The 18,515-nt window shown below is 42.9% G+C and overlaps 1 protein-coding gene across 1 annotated transcript in view; it reads left to right on the forward strand.

Moving 5' to 3' along the window:
* Positions 1-18,515, forward strand: part of AFF1 (ALF transcription elongation factor 1) — a 201,351-nt gene that overhangs the window by 164,660 nt on the left and 18,176 nt on the right. Inside the window, exons 9-12 of the mRNA XM_080797454.1 lie at positions 4,205-4,259; positions 4,382-4,419; positions 7,684-7,840; positions 12,886-13,860. Coding sequence (XP_080653580.1) covers positions 4,205-4,259; positions 4,382-4,419; positions 7,684-7,840; positions 12,886-13,860 — 1,225 coding nt within the window. The remainder of the gene's footprint in view (positions 1-4,204; positions 4,260-4,381; positions 4,420-7,683; positions 7,841-12,885; positions 13,861-18,515) is intronic.

Raw genomic sequence — 18,515 nt, forward strand, 5'->3', positions numbered from 1 at the left:
CGGTTTCTGAAAAGTATTACTTGCCATCTTACACACACCTAAAATCAGGGGTGTGACTTATTAATTACCGTGATCTTGCCTTCACTCGCTCTTTCCCAAATAAAATGTATGGCCAGATTGGGGGAAATGTTGATCCAAAAAATCAGCTTATTTAAGTAGTTTTGGGATTTGAATTGAAATGTTACAGACTATTGGCAGTGAAGTCTTTGGCAAGCCCAGGACTGGGGAATGGAAAAGGAATAAAGGCTTGTCTTGTGTGTCTTCACACAGTAACAGTCGGCCTCTGAGTCACCAAAGCCTGCCTGCCGGAACGTGTCTGTGGCCCTCTGAGCTTTGCAGAGCAGCTGCCTAAAGAATGTATTTGTACAAAGGGGTTTGAGGACTGTTTGTAACCTTTAAGTAAAAACTGTACCTCACCCGTAATGTAAAATGTGGTTAAGTCTACGTGTTAGTTCAAAGAGTTGCTGTACCTGAGTGTTCGGCTTCTTTTGAACAGTGCCAAGGTAGGCCGTATGGCGGCATATGCTTTGAAATAGCTGCTTTTGTCTTGGTGTTTGGAAGTGAGATTAGTCATTTAACCAATTTTAAAAGTATAGAAGGTTTATAATTCATCTATTTTCACAAGGGAAAAAGTGTGTATCCGTTTTATTCCAACAGGATAATTACTGTTTTCTTTTGAATCAAAGTCTTTCTCTTCTGTGTCCAGGGAGTCTGGAGCTTTAGGTTCTGTCCTGTCAGGTAGGTTTTCTAGCCATTGCGCCCTCTATGGGCTGGAGCAAGGCGATCGTGTGAGACGGCTTTTGCCTTCCAGACCTGGGGCGTACCAGCTTCAGGCTCGCATGGGCTCGACAGCCATTCTGAGCCGTTTCCTTGCCCTCAGAATGTGAGGGGATGATTAGGGGCAGCCTGCAGGGCCATAAGTAAAGGCAGTGTCGGGACGCCTGGGTGGCTCAGTTGGTTAAGCGGCTGCCTTCGGCTCAGGTCATGATCCCAGCGTCCTGGGATCGAGTCCCACATCGGGCTCCTTGCTCCGCGGGGAGCCTGTTTCTCCCTCTGCCACTCTGTCTGCCTGTGCTCGCTCTCTCTCTCTCTCTCTCTCTGACAAATAAATAAATAAAATCTTTAAAAAAAAAAAATAAGTAAAGGCAGTGTCTGGAGACTTCTGATGACACGGTGGGCACAGCTCTCTGGTACTGTTACCTCTTCAGCAGGCGGGGTGCAACTCATTCAGCTGGCCTTTTAGGGTTACCTGCCAAGTCCTGGATATAGAAGATGTGAAGGTGAAAATGACTTGGTCCTGTCCCAGAAAAGCTTCTAGTTGAGGATGTCCCTTGGGCCTTATGCTCTCTTGACCTAGATCTAACTGGTAGGAGTGAGACAGGGTCTAAGAGGTTTGATTCCCATCTAGTGGGTGCAGAGCTGGTCACCCAGATGTGCTGTAATTAGTTTTCCCATTTTTCACATTAAGGACCAGTTCTCCCACAGGTACCATGGGAGGTGTGCTAGAGTTATGTGCTTGGCCTCAGATAGATCTGTTGGTGGGACAAGTTGGCGATTTTAGCAGCTGCTGCCTTTAAATTTTTGTCCTTATCTCTAAAAATAAAACCTTTATCTTTTATCGGGTTAGATTTCCCCCAACTATATGGATTCTTTTTTTTTTTTAATCACAATGGCATTCATAATTTTCTGTATTAGTAAAACTTAGATATGGTTTTTAAATAACTTTTTTCTTACTTTTTCTTGCTGTAGATTCAGTACAGGTTTGCTATAAAAAACTTTTAGAAGTATCTTTCTTAGCCCCACTAATAGCATGCTGGTTTATGTTGAGCTGCCAATCTGGTGATATAATAAACTGGTTTCTGGAAGATTCGTGGTTGCTCTTAGCAGGGGTGGCAGACAGGGACAATTCACTTTGTTGATTTTTGCCTTGGGGTGCCTGCTATCTCAATTGATAAGAGCATGTGACTCTTGATCTTACGGTCGTGAGTTCAAGCCCCACATTGGACCTGTTGGAGCTCACTCTTAACAACAACAAACTGATTTTTGTATCAAATAAATTGGACCATGAATTTTGATTAAATGAAATATCATGTATAAATAACCAGTATATCCTACATAAGTGGTAGATTTTGTTTGATCCTATTGGTTTATCATTGCTTTCTGAGTGTTTCTTTGGTGATATCTGGAGCATTCTTCCTTGAGGTCACTGCCCCTCATCTCTGTAGGTGTCATACCTGCAGGCTTATTTTGTTATTGTCAACGTAAGACTCTAAAGGGGAAATTCTTAGAATCTGGGACAACATTTTTACAGTCCCTTTTATTCCCTAAGAGCAAGTAGAGCAAAAAGTCAGAACATATGCTTTCTAGCTTAATGCGTTAGCAGAATGTATTTGTGGAAGCCAGGCAGACAACTTAGAATATTTAACCCCCTGCTTACAAGAGGAATTGTGATTGGTTACCTGGTTATTGATGTTTTAGGAAATTTAAGCAAATCAGTTTTATGCAAAACTCAGTGACTCAGAAACCAAGAGGTCCACTTATTGTGGTTTTGTCGGTGGTGGTTAATATTGAATACACTGTCTGATTTGTTTTGTTTTGTTTCTGGTTGTATTATACCTTACATTTATTCAAAGATACATCTTTTATCTTTAGCTTAGGTATGCTCCAGCCAAGCCACGACTTGGCAAGTAACACTGTTGTGTGACTTTTTCTTGTATACCATCATGATTATGATATCTACTGCCAAGTCCTGCATCTCAAGGTTGTGTTTTCTAGCCTTGCTAAAATGAGAAGGGAGCTCTCATTAGGTAAATATCAAGCAGCATCTACTGCTACAGTAGCTAGCAGTTTTCGTATTTTTTAGAAACTTGATTACAGGATAGTTTTAGTACATTTGTTGGTGAAAATAGTTCCTTGGCAGAATTACAACACTGCATGTAGGTGGTCATTATGAAAGAGCCAAGTTTTAGCATTTATTTTCATTAGAAAATACAATGATTTTACCGAGGATTCCCAAAGTAATCATGCTTACTTACTTCAGTGGCAGGTTAATGGGTTTGTAGTAAAAATCGTTGGTCAGATTATTGGTTGAAGAGGTGTTTTTAGAAATACTGAAGAATTATAACCTCCAACATAATTTTGCTTTTTGGAGCATTAATAATACTTAAGCAGATTGGCTTTGTTTTCACTTGCACTAAAAATATTTCCTCAAATAGTCATGCTCATAAATTTGGGGGGAAATCGGAGCAAGCAGTTAACGACTAATTCATTCTTTTGATACATAGGCATCCCCATGGAAGATGGTAAGAGGGAGGAAACAGGGAAGGGCTAAGATTTCAGTAAACATGTACAGATTGGAAAATGGCTTTTTAAAAAATTGAAGTGTCATGTTTGCTTTTAATATTTAGGTTGTTCATAAGCCAGAATGCGTAGATATAAGTATTATGATAACTTTGAGGAAATGAACTGAGGTTTTATTTTCACCAGAGTGATAGCAGTAAGGTTAAACATACTGTCTAGACAACAAGATTATTTGTATTACTACTCTTTCAAATAATTAGCGTTTAAGCAGACTTTGTGTGTGAGAATATGTATGTGGGGGGGGGCAGAGAAAAATAAAGCACAATATTAATAATGTCCTTTGGACAGAAATGGAAGGTACCTGCATGGTTTGGTGACCGTGGCCTCAATAGCTTCCTGTATCTTACTGTGTATGGAGTTCACGTAGAGCACTTCTTAAGGTGCCCTGACACCGTTTGCAACACTTCACAAATACTTGCCTACTGTTAGCTTATTAATGGTTAATCACTTATTCCAGTCAGAGACTATAGAAGAAAGTAGAGTGTGTTGTGCATGTGTTTTTCTCTTTGTTGTTGTTATTGTTTGTTTTGTGTTTGTAGACCTGGGAACTTGAGTCTCAGGGCTGGCCACAGATCCTAATCTTGTGGTAGTTCTGCTTTTTAAAGCTCAGAACGTGTCAGAGAGTCAGTCTTCAGGTGGTAAGGAGTGTGGACTAATCGCGTTTGTGTTCTAGTAGTAAAACTTTTGCATTTCCAGGAAAATGAAGCATTTGATGAATAAATTAAAATTAGACCTATCCCATCCCTCTTTTTTTAATCATTAAGCATATTTTCTATTTGTATGCTGAAACAAGTTACTAGAAATATTTTAAATCCCACAATGTCTCTGTCCCTGCCCATTTCAGCATGCTTGAAGATGACCTTCAGCTCAGTGACAGTGAGGACAGTGACAACGAACAAGTAAGTTTTGTACACCCCCAACATACTAGGAAACCTTTTAAATCTGGCATTTCTGAGCTGTGTATCCTAACCTGTTGTTTGTTCTTTTCCTGGTCCTCCTTCCCTTTATTGTGAATTCCTAGAGCCCAGAGAAGCCTCCTCCTGCATCTGCACCTCCAAGGTATCGTGTGCGTGTGCGAGCAAAATGTTTGCCTTTTCTACCAAATGAAGGAAATACAGCCCTATTTAGTGCTTTCATAGCTTCATCCTGGGGAGGGACATGAAGGATCACAGTTAGAAGAAAGTACCTATTTAATTTTTTGGAAGCTCTAAATTTTTTGGAAGCTCCAATCAGCCTGGAGAGGTTGTTAATGCTCTAAAAGAGAAAGTCCCTGTACATACCTAAAACGTCAGTTTAGATGTTTAAAATTTTTGAGAGTTTATGGGGCGCCTGGGTGACTCAGTCGGTTGAGTGTCTGCCTTCAACTCAAGTCAGGATCTTGGGATCTTGGGATCAAGTCCTGCGTCGGGCTCCCTGCTCAGTGGAGGTCTGCCTCTCCCTTTGCTTGTGCTCATTCTCTCTCACTCTCTCAAGTAAATAAATAAAATCTTTAAAAATAAATAAAATTTTGGGAGCACCTGGGTGGCTCTGTCGGTTGAGCGTCTGCCTTCAGCTCAGGTCATGATTCCAGGGTCCTGGGACAGAGCCCATGTCGGCCTCACATCAGCTCCCTGCTCAGCAGGGAGTCTGCTTCTCCCTCTCCCTCTGGTGCTCCCCCTCTCTTTGTGCATGCGCTCCCTCTCTTGGTCAAATAAATAAATAAAATCTTTAATTAAAATAATTTTTTGAGAGTTTAAAAATAAGCTGAAATCACTTTTATCAGTATTATATAACCAGTATTTTAAAAATTATGCTAAAGAGGGACGCCTGGGTGGCTCAGTTGGTTAAGCGGCTGCCTTCGGCTCAGGTCATGATCCCAGCGTCCTGGGATCGAGTCCCACATCGGGCTCCTTGCTCGGCAGGGAGCCTGCTTCTCCCTCTGCCTCTGCCTACCACTCTGTCTGCCTGTGCTCGCTCGCTCGCTCTCTCTCTCTCTCTCTCTAACAAATAAATAAATTAAAAAAAAATTTTTTTTTAAATAAAAATTATGCTAAAGAGCCCAATGTTTTTATGAAAGTTTTTATGGAAAATTTATTTGCTGTTTTCAGAAATTGTAAAGCTGAATCATTTCTGTAAATTGTTTTCTGTAGTGCCTGTTTTCTCAGTCATGAATTTCTAATTGTTTCAGCTACTTTCATTTTATTTTACTTCATTTTATAAATAGATTTTAAGTAATCTCTGTACCAAACTTGGGGCTTGAACCCAGAACCCCGAGATTAGGAGTTCCATGCTCTACCGATGGAGCCCAGCTAGGTGCCCCTCAGCTGCTTTTAAAAATGAGCTAGAATGCATGTTAGTGTGATGAAAAATGGCACTCTTTTCACTTTGTAAACAGCAGCCATATTTCAGAAAATAAGATGCTTTAATTTTTGGAAATGGGAGTTATCTGAACTACCTTATAATGTTTTCCTCTGGTGCTGAATTTAATGATTTAATATTCCATTACCTGCCTTCCACGGACAAAGAGTTAAACTGCAGTAGCTATTGTACTTGGTGAGATGAGGTCATGCATTCTGAGACAAGCACAACAATAAACTCTTCCTGTGGAACGGGCGATGTGATAGTTCATGTGGAGGAAGATCATATATTCATAAGCTCTGCTCATTTGTTTATATTCTGTTCAGTAATTTCTGGTGGCTTTTAAGGTCCTGTAAATTATGACAAAACAGCCTAACTTGAAAGTGACAGAAAAAAAAAAGGAAAGGTGGCCATAAATTAGAAGCAGGAATAACATTGAGAGTGCATCTCATTCCAGTCATCACTGACTTAAGCTACCAGTGTGAAAGGGATCACAAGCTAGATGTAGCATTTTTATATGAGGAAATTACATCATAGCATAGTGTGTGTTTTAAAATTACTTCAACTAGTGACTTTTATCTAATATTTTTTGTTCAACTTATTTTTTTTTTAAATCTTTATTTATTTGACAGAGAGATCACAAGTAGGCAGAGAGAGAGGAGGAAGCAGGCTCCCTGCTGAGCAGAGAGCCCAATGCGGGGCTTGATCCCAGGACCCTGAGATCATGACCTGAGCCAAAGGCAGAGGCTTTAACCCACTGAGCTACCCAGGCGCCCCTGTTCTACTTATTTTAATAAACAATTTTATTTAGTAAGTTATTTCATATTTTAGGTAGATGTGGAGGCTTTCAAGATTTTAGTTATTGATTTATTGCTGTGGCTAATTCCATCCGGGGCAAGTTTTTAAGACAGGCTGTGAAATTCTTTGTGTGTCTCCAGGAGTGCAATCACTGTGTGTTTTCTCACTGACCTAGAATTATTGCCGCCGCTGCCTTCTTCTTCTCCCCCCCGCCCCCGCTTTTTTTTTGAGATTTTATTTATTCATTTGAGACAGAGAGAGAGCACAAGCAGGGAGAGGCAGAGGGAAAGGGAGAAGTAGACTCCTCGCTGAGCTGGGAGCCAGACATAGGACTCGATCCCTGGAACTGGGAATCATGACCTGAGCCAAAGGCAGACACTTAACCATCTGAGCCACCCACATGCCCTGATTGCCCTATTCTTAAAACTGGAGTAGTTAATCTCTACTTTGGGTGGTATTTGGGGGTGATGCTAAGCCAGTTGTAAAGAAAGGCCTCTTTAATCATCCTGCCCAAGAGTGTGACTGGATTACCTTTGAGTTCACTTTCTAGAGGAACACCCATTTATATTCAGTATATAAATATTCTTTGGTTACCATTTGGTTAGTTTTCATATAGAGAATAGAGGGAGATTTTAATGTTTCGGCTCTTCTTTGATAAATTAACTTCTTTGGGCTAATATATACCCATTTAAAGTAAACTTAAAGGGTCAGAAAGTAAGTATTTTAGGCTTTGTGGGCTGTCTAGCCTGTCTGGAAACTATTCAGCTCTGCTTCCAGGGTATAAAGGCAGACATAGAGAATACGTAAAGTAATGGGAGCGAACATGTTCCAACAAAACTTTACTTAGAAAAATAGGCAGCCTGTCCATGCTGTGGTTTACCAAATTCTCATAGAAAGCACTACCATCGAATGTAAATTTTGTGTGGCTCAAAATGTTCTTGAGGAGCAAAATTCCACAGGCTTCTCTTTTATGTAATTCTTTGGTGAGCTATTTTAAGGATTTTTCACTGGTTTTTGAGCCCCTCTGGGCCTTTCTCTGAACTGGATGGTATGGTTGATTTAGTAATGTTAGGTAATATTGAGCCCCTTTCTTTTGAGTAGCAACAAAGTGGCCAAGAGGGGAAATAAGTAGAGAGGGAAAACATCCACCTTGTGAGGTGTCTTCAGACTCTCTGGGTTGCTTCGCAGTGCCCCGCAGTCGCTTCCAGCAGCAGCGGCCTCAGCACATTCCAGCAGTGCCGAGTCAGAGAGCACCAGTGACTCAGACAGCTCCTCGGACTCGGAGAGCGAGAGCAGCTCAAGTGACAGCGAAGAGAATGAGCCCCTAGAAACTCCGGCTCCTGAGGTACTGTGTCCCCTCCAGGAGGCAGAGAGGCCATCTAAGATGGCGGCGTCCTGTCTTTCCGGGCTAGAGTCTACTGCGGGCCAGTGCTGACCCTGGGCTGAGTGGTGCTGCCCCCTGGGGCGGCTGTTTCCGACTCCTGTGCTGTGTAGAGTCCACTGTTTCCGTTGACTTCTTACCAGACGTTCGGCCCGAGAGATTTGGGAGAGCAGTCTTCTCTCCTGTTTAAAATGATAAGTTCTTCTCTGTTTTTGCTAGCGTTGTTGGGAAGAGCAACTCATTAAGAATGTTTGCACACCATTTTCTTTTCCTTTCTATTGAAAAAGAGAACTCATTTTTTAGTAGGCTGCTGTTTTAATCTTAATGAAAATTCTTTTTGAAGTTTCAGGAACGCACGAATTAAGGAAATCAAAAGGAGGCAGCCCAATTTAGCAGATGGCAGGAACGTGAACTAGAATAAGTCATCAGAGGTTCTATTTTTGAATCACTAAAAGCCATGCATTAAATGGATGGCCAGGTGGTTTTGCCAGGGCTGTTTCTTGCTCCCTTTGCTCCGTGTGAAACAGGGATAATTGTGTTTGCCTGTCACCCACCCTTGGGAGATACTGTAAGACAAACCGATGAGACGGCAAATTGCCAGCACTAAGTTTATCTGGAGGATTTATACTATTCTGTTTTTTTTTATGGATCGTTGAGCACAAGAAGTTCAATAACAATCTGGGCTGCCCCATGCCCTCAAAACTTGGAGTAGCCATGTAAAAATGATGCTGGGAAAGACTACTGAAAGTAGCCTTCCAGCATGAAAGGGAAGAAAGACATTCTCGGTGAGCTAGACCAGCTTGTATAGAGAAAATTACTCTGCATATTTTAGATGGGGATCCTGGAAAAGAGCCTTTCTGATTAAGAAAGCGTTGAAAGTTCCCGGTGTTTGTCTCTGCCATGTATCAATCGAGGCAGTTCCACTAGAGCATTAACTGGATGCATCTGGAGAACAGGTAGTGAGCTTAACAGCTGGGGCCAAGGGCAAGGGAGGCTGGAAAAATAACTGATTGTCATTTTTTTGTTAGATACAAATTTATGTCTGACACAGAGTAAGTGCTCAATAAATATTTTCTGGCGTGAATAAACATGAATCAGCATTAACTGCATTTAAAATGCCTTTCAGATTTTGGACACTATTCTGTATATTTCTGGGGAATGTTTCCTTGCGTGATACTAATTACAGTTGGGATCATTTTTCTATGCCTCAGGGAAAAAGATATTGATTATCAGGTTTTGCGGACAAATTGTGTGATTGTTCCTTGTTTATGAGATCTTTGCTTTATGTCTCACCTTATTCAATTAGAAAAATCTGCATGCTTGTTTGGTTGATAAAAGAAGGAAGAGAATTAGATTTAATAAAATTTAGTTCAAATAAAATGGAAATGGTACAGATTTGGCTGAATAATTGAAACTTGAAAGAAAAATTTAATCTGGTGTTTGTATTAATGAAAGCATTGTATCTTTTTTTGAAACCATTGTATCTTATTGCTCAGAAGGTTACTGGAGTAGATTTAGAGACTCTTAGTTGAAAAATAAATGTTCCCATCCCACTTTATTTTTTAAAAGCACCTTACCAAATAGGCTCCTATTTGTATCTTTGTGTTGATGAGCACATCTGTCTAAATCTGGGGCACAGTTTGTATGTCATATCCTGACACTTCACCAGAAATACTTTGGGTCTTTGATTTTTTCCAGTGTATTTAACTACCTTCTCCCCCTTGAAAAGGAATACCCGCCTTTTTTGTAAATCTGTGTGAGAGTAACATGAATTCCACAATAGGCCACAGTTACTAGTTTTAACTTTCTCACCCTTTTAAAAATCTGTTTTTAACACTGAGAATTTTGCTTTTTATGGCTCCATTTTAAGTTCATTTGACAAAGTAGTCCAGTGATCTTACGAGATCTCAAATGTCCTATGTCTGTCATTGGGCTGACGGTGAACTTGGGGGAAAGCCGCTTTCAGTGTCTGCTTAGTAGTGTGAATCAAAATGTAAATCTCAGCTTTTCAGAATATGTAGGACGGACAGGCCGTTGTCTTTTTATTGCTTCGGTTCAGAAAAAATGCTTTTATTCTTAGTTATTCAAGGAGGATCTCCTTAGTTTTCTAATCTATTCATTGTCCAGTTTTTTTGTTTGTTTTTGTAGTAAACTGCCTTTGTTGATTTGCCTCCTAGACACTTGGTACTTTTTCATGAATTATTTGACTTAGCTCTCTGTCCACCCGGTGAGATTGGGAGCTGTCTTTTCACCTGTGAAAAGGTAGCAACACCAAGATTCAGGCCCATGGCCATCTAACTCTGAGGTCTTTTTTACTATGACAGCAGGCCTCTCTCACACTTCTCTCCCCTTTCTTTTCCTTTCATTTTAGGACTCCTACTCTCTCATAATGATGATGTTTTTACTAAAAATAAAATAAAAATGAAAAGGGCATATTTGCACCTCCCTCAAAACTTTTTATTCAACATTACGGTTCATCCTAAAATACACAAACTTCTGACAGTTTGAGGAGTTAGGAGACGTAAAGGGACAGACAAACGTTTATGAAGGCGCCTGATGAAAACCAGTCTGGTATTTTTTCACGCCCAGTGTGCAGTGTTTGGGTTGCACCAGCCCTGGGAGGCTGGTGGTGGGGCACGAGGAAAGGCAGGACAAGAAAGCAAAGGCCAAACCTTGATCCTACCCAGCACTTAGACTTAAAATTCATTGTGAAATCCGTTTCAGTCGATCCCTTATGTTAAAGTTTTTCCCATTCCCAACATCCAAACATCTGACCTTAAAAGAATTCTATACATTTTCCTGTCTCCGTAGCAGGTCTGTGGAAAGGATTGGCCTTCCCCTGTCTCCTTGTCTGGGTACATAGACTCAATTTTACCCTGCATTTGGGCCATATGCCTCCCTTCTGGACATTTTTAGGACCACGGTGGAAGAAAATGTGTTTTATTTCTGTAATCAGGACATTCCTTTAGTAGGACATTCCTACTAAATGTATCTTACACTGCCCTGTTTTGGGGTGGGGGGAGAGCAGATGTTATTTATACCAGGAATGACTTTCCTTTTTGGTTCATGAATAAATCCTCTCCTATAGAGCATGTCAGTGATTCCAATGGGCTGTGAACTTAGCTCAGGTGAGAGAGCCACACTTCAAACTCCCAAGACAGAGTTTGAAGGGTTCAGTTCCTAAGGTGAGCGGCAAGGAATATATCCTAATGCCTTGTCCCCAGTTAGCCACCCGGATTACCACCCCCTAAAGTGTTTGCAGGAAATACTGTCTGACAAGTAGGTATTGGGTGCTAATCTTTTTCTCCACCCTTCACCATCTTCCTGTCTTTTCAGAGTATGGAATACAGTTTTAGATTTCCTGTGGCAGAATAAATGCCTGGCACTCGTTAGAGCACTTTCCTTCTTCCCTCCTCCCTGCTCTGAAATTCAAATGAGAGCCTGGGTATAGCATTGATACTGAAGGAGGTGCTATTAGATTAAGCAGCGGTGAGGGGCAGGCAGAAAAAACAGTTCTGTAGCCCTCTTTGTGGCCAAAGTTTAGTCATACCTGGTTCCTTAAAGTTCCTTTTCTGTTGTAATCACACCAAGCCCAGGAAATACCTACCTGATCATTTTTTAACGTAACTTCTTCCTTGCTATTTACAATATATCCGCATATCTCGCTGTACTAGGTTGTTGTGTTCTTAAAGAGTTGAATGTTTGGGACGTTCCACTCAGGAAAATTGTTAGCAGTCTCTCCCTGTAAAATGATCTCCTTCTCTGTCATCTTACCAGTTAGATCCCATGTGGAATATCTTTCAGTTAACATCCTGGTGCACTATGTATATGATTCAGTCATTCATACAAACTACCCATCAGAATGAATGGGTCTTAGAAACATGTAGCATGTCCGTGATGTACTGCCCTTTCAAAAGGTGTAATCATCGCCCACACTTTTAGATGCAAATTTATTTCCATATGGCGTTAAGATGTGTAGGTATAGTAATACGCCCGTGCAGATGCTCAAATAAATATCTCACGTCCACCACTATGTGCAAGACAGAGTGGAACTTGGAGATCCAAATGTCCTCGGGTCTGCTGTTAATAATCTACTTAGAGAGACATGTTGGGATTCATCAGTAGTCAGTCAGCAACAAAGATTTAAACAACAGTTAAGATACCAGAAGTCAGGAACTCTGTTTATTCCTCGGATCAGATGTACATATCATCAGTCTAATCTCACTGCTTTAATTGTGTGCTCTGGAGCCTCCCTGTGATTCTCAGAAAAACAGATGCTATTCAGATAAGATTGTCCCTAACAAGAGATTTAATGTTTGATTTTTAAAGAATTCAAGTGGGACTGAAGTTAGGGACCAATTTAGTTGGTTAACATGGCTTCACTTGTTCTTTTACTAAGGTGAAAATTTGAAAATCAGGCTGTAATCCATGATATACTGCCAGCCTTGTCATGTATGAATGCTGAATGTTTTTAAGTAAAGAGATGAAATCAGGTCTTGAGGAAGGTCATTTTCAATTGAAAAGTATCTCAGAAAACAGAATAAAGCCTGTAGGTAATCACTAAGAATTAATTTATTCATTAGCCTTCTGAAAATTCTTTTGATAAAAGGATTCTTTTCATTCTTTATTTCTCCCTTTATTTTCTGATTGTTTACAGGCCAAAATGTGTCAGTTCTGTCTAAATCGCACTGTAATTACCATGAAAACAAAACACTTAATATTACAAAGATTTCTCCGCAGTGGTCAGTGGTCTGTACCTCATGGTCTGTCATTAGTCAGCATCTGCTACAACAAAAATTCCTGTAGCACAAACAGATTGGAAGATTGTGTTAAGAGTTAATTATTAAGAGACTCTGACCTGTAATTAAGAGAAGGATGAAAAGGACTGAATTCTTAGGTTTGGGAATGGCTGCATCTCCCTGGGGGAGTCCTGTACAATTGGTTGACTAACACAGAAGAGCTTATCATCCTTGGTCAGTTCACATTTTTCTCTTGTCCTTTGTTTTTAGCCTGAGCCTCCGACAACAAACAAATGGCAGCTGGACAACTGGCTGACCAAAGTCAGCCAGCCCACAGCACCCCCAGACGCACAGGGGAACGCAGAGCCCCCGTCTCGGCACCTGGACAGTAAGGGCAAGGGTGGGGGCGACAGCAGCGGCCCCTCCGCCAGTCACGGTCAGGAGCGCACGGAATCCAAAGATCCTCCCCTCAAAAGCTCCAGCAAAGCCCCTCGGGGCTCCTCTGAGGGCCCCCACACCGGCAAGAGAAGCTGTCAGAAGTCCCCCGCGCAGCAGGAGCCCCCGCCGAGGCAGACCGTTGGAACCAAACAACCCAAGAAGCCTGTCAAGGCCTCGGCCCAGGCGGACCCACGGGCCGGCCTGCAGGTGGAAAGTGAGCCAGGACCCCCTCCGTACGGCTCCAAAGACCAGCCTTCCAAAGACAAGCCCAAGGTGAAGACGAAAGGGAGGCCCCGTGCCGGAGATAGCAGAGAGCCCAAGCCCGCCGCGCCCAGCCCCAGTGAGCGGAAGAAGCATAGGAGCGGGCCGCTGGCCCCCTCAAAGGCACTCTCGGGCCCGGAGCCCACGAAGGACAATGCGGGGGCCAGGAGCCCCGAGCACTTTGCCCTGGTTCCCCTGACGCAGAGCCAGGGCCCGCCCCACGGCGGTGGTGGCAGTGGCAGCAGCGGCAGCAGCGGCAGGACTAGTGGCTGCCGGCGCGCTGTGGTCGTCCAGGAGGACCGCAGGAAGGACAAGCTCCCAGGACCTGGGAGAGACCCCAAGCTGCTGTCCCCACTCAGGGACACTCCTCCCCCACCAATCTTGATGGTGAAGATAACCCTGGACCTTCTTTCTCGGATACCCCAGCTTCCTGGCAAGGGGGGCCGTCCGAGGAAACCCGAGGACAAGCAGCCCCCCGTAGGGAAGAAGCTGGAGTCGGAGAAGAGAGGCGCAGACAATTCAAGCAAGTTGGCCAAAAAAAGAAAGGTGAGTGAAGCAGGCCTGGCCTCTGTCCGCAGTGTGGACTGTACCTGCTGTTGGCCTGGGGCTGGCTGTGAGCCTTGAGTTGTCTTAGGAGAGGAGGGAAATCTTTGCTCTGATCTCACGTAGCCTTTGCTCCTACACCAGAATGACCCTGTCACTGTGGACCTACAGGCTTCCCACTTTGCCACCAAGCAGTAGCAAATGCTAGATCCCTTCAGCAGTTTTGCTAGTTTGAGAAAAAGTGAGGCAGGCATGGAAAAGGATATCTTGTTAAAGGATAATGTAGCATTTTGGGGTACACTTTTATTTTTTATGATAACATTGGTATTTACCATCCAACCCATTATTAAGTTTTGCCCTAGAAATTAATATCTTACATGAACTGAAATGTTAATCAGTGTTCTGAATTACTGAAGGAACTGCTATATGCCAGTTTTACTCCTGTGGTCTGATCCATTTTAATACCTGTACTACATCTGTGTTTTAACTCATGGATGCCTAGCACCTCATTAATTTGAAACTACCAGATTTAGAATTTGTGACCTCTATAAAAGGCTTTTATTCATAAGCAGAACATTATAAAAAAAAGTTATAGAGCTATTAAACATATGGTTAGGATACCTTGTGGAGTAATAACAGGACTGATAATGGTATATTATGAGGTATTGAAAAATCTGTCATTTTGTTATCACAATTTTTGGAAATTTCATTTAAGGAACAAACAAAATGGGGAAAGGGAAACATTCAAGGGGCACCTGGGTGGCTCAGTTGGTTAAGTGTCTGCCTTTGGCTCAGGTCATGATCCCTAGGGTCCTGGGATTGAGCTCCACCTCAGGCTCCCTGGTCATCGGGGAGTCTGCTTCTCCCTCTTCCGCTCTCCCTGTTTATGTTCTCTCTTTCTCTCTCTGTCAAATAAATAAATAAAATCTTTAAAAAAACAAAAACCATTCATACACCACTTAAGATCCAGAGTTAACTTGGACACACCACTGTTTTGGACAGACTCCTTCCTTCCTTCCTAGATCTTGAATCACTGAGCTCCTGATACACTGTTGCTGGTGCTTCATGGCAAAAGATAAGTGACTTTTTCCCCCAGTGGCATTCATCCAAATTTGTTCAAGATTCGGAGTGAAAGGTGCAAGAAGAGCCAACTCTTTTCCTGCTGGCAAGGGTGAAAAATTTTTTTAACACTCTTATAAGTACACAAAAAAACTTCTTACTCAGTCCTGGAAGTTGAGCTAAGAATAACAAAGGACAGAAAGATCATGAAGCCTGCTGTCCTGTCTGTGATTCGACCAATTACTCCACTAGGTTAAAAATATAACATGACTTTATCAAATAGCAAAGGGCGACTGTTTTTTCCAGAAGCTTGTTGAATGAGACGTGAGGGTGTGTATTACCACCGTAACTGCAGCCGACAACTCAAGCTGGGTGGGATCCAGTTCTGATCAGTGCTGTTCCAGCCAGAAGAGGGCATATTCCCATGTTGGATAACTTTTAAGACGGTCTGGGTGTGTGTTAAAAGTGTAAAACTTTATGGATGAAATTGTGATGGGCCCTTCTAGGAAAAAGGTTCCTACGTCTCATATTCCCAAGAAAGATTCAAAAGTAGTCTCCTTGGAGGTACCTGGTGGCTCAGCCGGTTAAGCCTCTTACTCTTGGTTTTGGCTTAGATCATGATGTCGTGGGTCATGGGATCAAGCCCTGCATCAGACTTCATGCTCAGCGGGGAGTCTGCTTGAAGATTCTCTCCCTCTGCCCCTCCCCCTGTGCATGCTCTCTCTTGCTCGCTTGCTCTAAAATTAATATTTTTAAAGAAGGCACTCCTTTACCACCTCCCCTTCCTCCTGGGATATCTTTTTATCACTCATCCCCCAGCCGTCATGGTCGTACCTAGTCTCTAGTGAGCCTTCTGCACTAGCTGGAGTGGGGCAAAGTATTTGCTTCTAAAATACGTACTAACTGGGAATGTTAGAAATTGGAGGCTTCCATAGACAGTTCTCAGCCCAGTCCATACCCCAGTGCAGATCTAGAAGCATTGCTTGCAGCTCTGGAATGGAAGTCTCAGCTCTCCCTGTTGAGTATGTGAGTCGTGTCCTCTAAAGAGCCGTTCCCAGCCCTTGGCCTTGCTCCACTAGGGTAGCTCACTTAGCTCTCTGTCGAGAGGATGGAGAAATAACGACTCTCAGCTGAGTCAGATAGATGCTTTCTTGAATGCTTTGGCAGGCAGCAGAGAGATCTGCCCCTGGGAACTGTTTGCCCCTCCGTTGTGATACCGACAGGATTGGGGTCTGAACCAAGACTGGTCTGTTCCAGACCCTGGCTACCCATGATGGTCACCCCGGGAGCCTTTATGGCCGCTGGCAGGGTTTGCACCCCCTCCCTTGCCCCCTCCATTGGTGTTTTCTGAATCCTGATGTCTGGGGAGCTGGGAACTGCTGGAGCAGAGCCGTACAGCAGGGCTGGAATTGTACGAAGCTAGTTCTTTGGACGAAGAGGTTCCTCCGGTGGGCTCCTTCAACATCATGGATCTAGGTAGTGAGGAATTCCTTGCCTAAAGTATGTCACTAGTTAGAAGCTGTCTGATAAATTGATTTGAAAATAATCCAACTGTGTACTTATTTCATGATCAGAGAATCATGGTCTTTTGGTTTTATTCTGCTGGGTTCCAGGTATTATGAATATTGGGAGTATGAACCTGAGCTCCTTCCCGGAGTGGGTGGGCTCCCCCGTTTCCTGTCGGGGTCCTGACTCCCACTGTTCGGGCCTTCCCACAGAGCAGCTGCCTCCCCCAGTATGTGTGCCTGGGTCCCGAGGCAGGCAGGGCTGTTCTCTGTTCAAGCCTAAGCGCTTTGCCACAAATGTGGATGGTGAAGGTTCGTTCGTTGCTTTCATTTTGAGTGTGAACACTAGAAAACTCTCTGAGCAGTTAAAGAATGTGCCTGATCCTTCACATTAGTGAAATTTTGTTTTTGTTCTCTATTTTCTTTTTTGATTTTTCAGTAGACTCCATGCCCATCATGGGGTTCAAACTCATCACCGTGAGACTGAGTCACATGCTGTACTGACTGAGGCAGCCAGGCACTCCCCCTGCCGTCCCTGAACTTTAGTTTTTCGCTTAAATCCTGTGTCTTCCTTTCGTGGTGCAAAATGTAGCACAGATTTTGGGGAGGTTAACAGATCCTTGAAGCCACTTTAGACTTAAAAGCAAAAGATCACCCTAAGGACGTAATGATGGGTGACAGCAGCTCTGATGAAGCTGTCAGACATGGCTCATGCAGAAAAGTATTTACTCCTTTAAAGGACTGGGCAGGGGGCAGTTCATGACGAAAAATGGAGAAAACTGTGGGAGAAAACAGGCTTGACGTGACGTAGTGCTCCCGACAGAAACCACAAATTTCTTCATCTAGCTTACAGTTTAGAACTTCAAATACAACTTGTGTTTTCATTTCTATAGTTTGTAAACCATGCTTACGTTTCCCAGGCCGTGAGGACAAATGGAAGTTGAGAGGTACAGTAGAATAAACACAGTCAGCCCAGTGCCGTCGAGAGCATTCTAACAGTATGCCTAACATGCATGGCGCTCCGTGTGCGGGTTAAGTGTTCTAGGCATTTTGTAGATCTCTCTCTCACTCTCTCTTTTTTTTAAAGATTTTATTTGACAGAGAAAGAGCAAGAGAGAGCACAAGCAGGGGGAACGGGAGGCAGAAGTTGAAGCAGGCTCCCCACTGAGCAAGGATCCGGATAAAGTAATTGATCTCACAGGACCCTGAGGTCATGACTTGAGCTGAAGGCAGACGCTTTACCGTCTGAGCCGCCCAGGCGTGCCTGTAATATCTCATTTAATTTCAGTCGTCTGGATCCCTCTCAAATAAAATGCCAGACTGTCCTAACCATTGTGTAGACAGATATCTGAACAAGGAGGTATATTCATTCAGAATAGTCTGCCTTTTCATTTTTCAAAATAACTGCTTCTCTGACCAGGAAGCTTTGGCATTTTTGGAAGTAACATTTCAGGGCTATCATTTATGTCAGTTTTGGGGAACGGGAAAAGGAAGTTCTGGGATGTCGTGGGAAACTGTGTTTCTATTGCTTGCAGATTGTTCAGTCCCTTCCTTCTATCCAAGATCTGACTGTCTTTCCTTGATGGCTTATTCAGACCAACATTTCCCATTAGTCTTCTTCAAAATCAAGGGTTTGAAAAGTCATGCCTTACAGTTTCCTAAAGTCATTGATGTCTGATTTCTTCATGCCTTGTTAATTGCCCTAAGAAGAGCATCATAACTATATGAGGTGGTAGCCTAGGTTGTATTTTATGTATGTATGTATTTATTTATTTATTTAAAGATTTTATTTATTTATTTGACAGAGAGAGACACAGTGAGCGAGGGAACACAAGCAGGGGGGTGGGAGAGGGAGAAGCAGGCTTCCTGATGCAGGGCTCTATCCCAGGACTCCGGAATCGTGACCTGAGCCCGAGGCAAGATGCTTAACGAGTGAGCCACTCAGACACCGCTGCTGAGGCTGTTTTGAACCGATCTTATGCTTGTGTATTTCCTCACCAAGAAGAAGGGGGAAAGCGCATTATTTTTCCTTTTCTGTAGTATTTATCCCAGTGACTGTAATCTGTCTTCTTAATCCCTGCCCTCATTCTTGGT

This window comes from Martes martes (genome assembly GCF_963455335.1).
Source record: "Martes martes genome assembly, chromosome: 2".
Classification (NCBI taxonomy): domain Eukaryota; kingdom Metazoa; phylum Chordata; class Mammalia; order Carnivora; family Mustelidae; genus Martes; species Martes martes.